The sequence below is a fragment of the Neophocaena asiaeorientalis genome, unplaced genomic scaffold (assembly GCF_003031525.2).
Source record: "Neophocaena asiaeorientalis asiaeorientalis breed wild unplaced genomic scaffold, Neophocaena_asiaeorientalis_V1.1 scaffold67, whole genome shotgun sequence".
Taxonomy (NCBI): domain Eukaryota; kingdom Metazoa; phylum Chordata; class Mammalia; order Artiodactyla; family Phocoenidae; genus Neophocaena; species Neophocaena asiaeorientalis.
Genome location: NW_020173731.1, coordinates 6,099,317 through 6,103,835, shown reverse-complemented (window position 1 = coordinate 6,103,835; position 4,519 = coordinate 6,099,317). Strand labels below are relative to the sequence as shown.

Sequence of the window (4,519 nt, the reverse complement as noted above, 5' to 3'; positions counted from 1 at the left end):
AAAACGGGGAGGGCCCCGGGTCCCCCAAAAAAAAAAAAAAAAAAGTATATGAGAGGATGTGAATAATTTATATGCAAACACCATGCCATTTTATATAAAAGACTTGGGCATCCATGGATTTTGGTACCTGTGGGGGGTCCTGGAACATATCCCCCTTTGGATACCTAGGGACCACTGTATTTGAAAGTGGACTTGGATTACTTGTAAATGTATACTCCAAACTCTAGGGAAACCACTAAAAAAATGTAAAAAAAAGTATAATATGCTAAGGAAGGAGAAAATATAGAATCATATAAAATGCTCAGTTAAAACCACAAAAGGCAGAAAAAGAGTGGAACACAGAACAAGGGCAACAAATAAAGACCAGCAACAAATATGGTAAATATTAATCCAACTATATCAATAATCACTTTAAATGTCAGTGGTCTAAATAGGCCAATTAAGACACAGATTGTCAAAGTGGATCAAGAAACAGCATCCAATTATACGTTGTCGACAAGAAACCTACTTCAAATATAAACGCACATGTAGATTAAAATAAAAGGATGAAGAAAGATTTAACATACTCATGCTAAGCAAAAGAAAGTGGGAGTTGCAATACTCATTCCTGACAGACCAGACTTCACAGCAAGAAAAGTTATCAGGGATAAAGAATGGCATTATGTAATGATAAAGGAGTCAATTTTTCAAGAAGACATAACAGTCCTTAATGAGTATGCAGCAAACAACAGAGCATTAAAATACATGAGGCAAAAATTGATAGAACTACAAGGAGAATAGATGAATCCACTATTATAGCTGGAGACATCAACACCCCCTAATGGAAATGTGCAGATCCAGCAGGCAAAAAGTCAGTAAGGATGTTGTGGAGCTCAACAACACCATCAATCAATTGGATATAATGGACATCTATGAACTACTTCATCCAACGGTAGCAGAATATACGTTCTTCTCAAGCTCACATGGAACATTCACCAAGATAGACCACATACTGGGCCATAAAACACACCTTAACAAATTTAACAGTATAGAAATCATACAGTGTCTGCTCTCAGATCACAACGGAATTAAACCAGAAATCAATAACAGAAAGACAGTTGTAAAATCCCCAAATACTTGGAGATAAAACAACACACTTCTATATAACACCTGGGACCAAAGAACAAATCTCAAGAGAAATTTTTAAATATTTTGAACAAAATGAAAATGAAAACACAACCTATCAAAATTTGTGGGATGCAGTGAAAGCAGTGCTTAAAGGGAAATTTATAGGATTGAATGCATGCATTAGTAAAGGAGAACGATCAAAAATCAATAAACTAAGCTTCCACCTTACAAAGCTAGAAAAAGAAGAGCAAATTCATTCCAAACTAAACAGAAGAAAAAATTAAAAATTAGAGTAGAAATCAGTGAAACTGGAAACAGAAAACCATTAGAGAAAATCCACAAACCAAAAGTTGGTTCTTTGAAAAGATCAATAAAATCCATAAGCCTCTAGCCAGGTTAATTAAAATTTAGCAGCCCCTGGGATGGGACCCAGATGTCTGCCTCATATTGCCAATCAATGAGCCACTACTCACGCCAGACAGTTAGACAAAAACACTAACATCATTTCCTTTCTTTCATCCATTCGATCAATTAAGGAAAAAAAAAAAAAACACTTGCTACTGATGAGCATCTACTATGTGCTGGACACTGTTTTAAATGTTTGGGATATACCAGTGAACAATATACACAAGTAAACTGTATAGTATATTGGAAGCCGTTAAGTGGAGCATAACGTAGAGCAGGTTAAGGAGAGGATTAAGAGTTAATGAGTATTTCTTATTTTGTTATTAATGTTCGTATATATATATATATATATATATATATATATACACACACTATAGTGTGTATGTGTGTGTGTATATATATATATAGAGTATATAGTGTATATATAAGGCAAATGCTTTTATTTTCTTCCCTCTCTTATCTCCTTATTATCTAACATAAGATGTTAAGAGTTAAGTTTACATCACACTGTTTCAGTTACAGGGTATCAAGGAGTGGCGATCTCACCCGAGGACTTTGCATCCTCTTCTGGGGAAAGGGCTGGTATGTTTTGGTAATATGCAACATAACTGGATCATGTTAGGTGGGAGTATGACTTTGTTATTATCTTTATTTGGAGATTAAGTATGGTTTAAGGAAATGTATACGGGTGCCGAACTGACAAGGATTAAACTGTAATGGTTAGTTTCATGTGTCCACTTGGCTAGGCCATGGTACCTAGTTGTTCAATCAAACACTAAGTGCTTCTGTGAAGGTATTTTGTAGATGTGATTAACATCTACAATCAGCTGACTTGCAGGAAAGGAGATTATACTCCATAATCTGGGTGGTCCTCATCTAATCAGTTGAAAGGCTTTAAGAGCAAAACTGAGGTTTCCCTGAGAAGAAATTCCATGTGGGACTTCAGCACCAACCAGCTCCTCCCAAGGGTTTCCAGTTGGCCAAGCTGCCCCACGAACTCTGGACTTCCCCAGTCCCCACAAAAGCACCTCCTTACAATCAATCCCTTAACATACAAATATCCTACCAGTTCTTGTATCTCTGGCAGAGGTAGCCACATAGAGAAAATGACATCTGAGCAAAGACTTGCAGCTGGTGAAGAAATAGAACACAAAAGTCTGGGGGAAGAGCAAGCCTGGTGTATAAGCAAGGAATGTGGCTGGATAAGACTGAGCAAGCTGGAGACAGTAGGAGAGGAGGGAACATCATTAACCAAAAGAAGCAGCAGGGACAGAGAAAGTGCAGGCTGTGAGCTGAAGGGTCTCTTTTATTATTCTTTCTATCACAAGGTGAGCCCACATCATGACAAAAACGATGCTGCCATCATCCAAGGATCTCACCTTCTCTAACACGACACAAATGAATGCCCCCCTTCCCACTGCTGGCAGAAGCTTTTGGCTGCTATAAGGACATCTTCTGCAGTCAACCCATTCAACATTCGGTGCGCATATGCAGAGCACCCACTGTCAGCTGCACCGTGCTGGGAGTTTCTCCCTCGGGGATATGGAAGCCAAGAGGCAGGTCAGAAAGTGCCCTGTCATCTCAGCACAGATCAGGAACTGACTGGCCACCACCAGGCAGAGAGACAGCTAGTTGAAAAAAAAAAAAAAAAAAAAGACCAGGCACCAACAAAGGGAGATAACAGTGATTTGGATGCAGGACCACCAAAAACAGATAATAATAATTTGGGTGCATTAAGCCTGATCAAACATCTTGTCCAGGCTTCCAAGCCTCTCACTTGTGCCAGCAAAAGGGAGAATACCATCACCATGAGTTTTCCTTACTACAAAGGTTATGGAAACAGCAATAATTTTAAGTATATTTATTAACCTGGAAAGATGTTCATAACTTTATAAAATGAAGAAAAGGCAATACAACCCACCTTAAACATACACCTTGATTCTTAGATACATCTCAACTTCATTAATGTGAAAAAATGTATTTCTTAGGCTTCTTAAATGCATAAAAGAGTTAAGCCATGTCCACAAAAATTATAACAATGTTATCTGGTTAGTGGGATTCTAGGTGATTTTTATTTTCTTCCTCTTTGCTTCCTGTATCTTCTTTTCCTATAATAGTATGTATTGCTCAAATAACAAAATTGTTTATGATTTATAAGTAAAACCCCCTTCACGTATACAGCACTTGTAGCTCCTTCCCTACTCCTTCAAAAGAGTCAGATGACAACTGTAATCTCAACCAATTTTGAATGGAGTTGTTTGCAGTTCCCTTTACATATGTGAGAGTACACAACTAACAGGAGTTAGATCACTTACCCAAAGTCACACGTGGTGGTGTATAGCCCAGCCAAGACAAGAGTCTGGGGTCCTGAAGGTCCCTTCCAAGCCATCACACTCACTGTGGACCATTTTCTCAGCCCAGGGACCCCACGGAAGTGAGTGAGGGTTAAGCTGAGCTAAACCCTTGCCCTTACCTCGGCCAGGCGGGAGTGCTTGTGGACGTTCTCGCCTTTTTGCACGCTGGGAGCCAGCTGCTGCAGGACACCCCTGCTGCTTGTCAGTGCTCTGGTCAGCCGAGCAAACTTCCCCCAGCCTGGAGCATGTGGAAGACAGGAGAGACAGGTTCAACCAGGTCCTGAAGGTGCTCGGACATTCATACCATGAGTTACCCTGTCAGAAGCAGACGCCCACCCTCCATGTCCTCCTGCACATCCACAAGTCACTCAGCCATCCTCGTAATCAAGATTTGCTGATCAAAAAAGTACCTAGGGCTTCCCTGGTGGCGCAGTGGTTGACAGTCTGCCTGCTGATGCAGGGCACACGGGTTCGTGCCCCGGTCTGGGAAGATCCCACATGCCGCGGAGCGGCTGTGCCCGTGAGCCATGGCCGCTGAGCCTGCGCGTCCAGAGCCTGTGCTCCGCAGCAGGAGGGGCTGCAGCAGTGAGAGGCCCGCGTACGGCAAAAAAAAAAAAAAAAAAAAAAAAAAACAAAAAAAACAAAAATCTTAA

At 40.5% G+C, this 4,519-nt stretch overlaps 1 protein-coding gene across 2 annotated transcripts in view; it reads right to left on the bottom strand.

The window, feature by feature from the left end:
- The window catches only part of KCNH1 (potassium voltage-gated channel subfamily H member 1), a 409,116-nt gene that overhangs the window by 349,322 nt on the left and 55,275 nt on the right, over positions 1-4,519 (bottom strand). For both annotated transcript variants that reach the window (XM_024751064.1, XM_024751065.1), the window contains exon 5: positions 3,986-4,104. In XM_024751064.1, the coding sequence (XP_024606832.1) occupies positions 3,986-4,104 (119 nt within the window). The remainder of the gene's footprint in view (positions 1-3,985; positions 4,105-4,519) is intronic.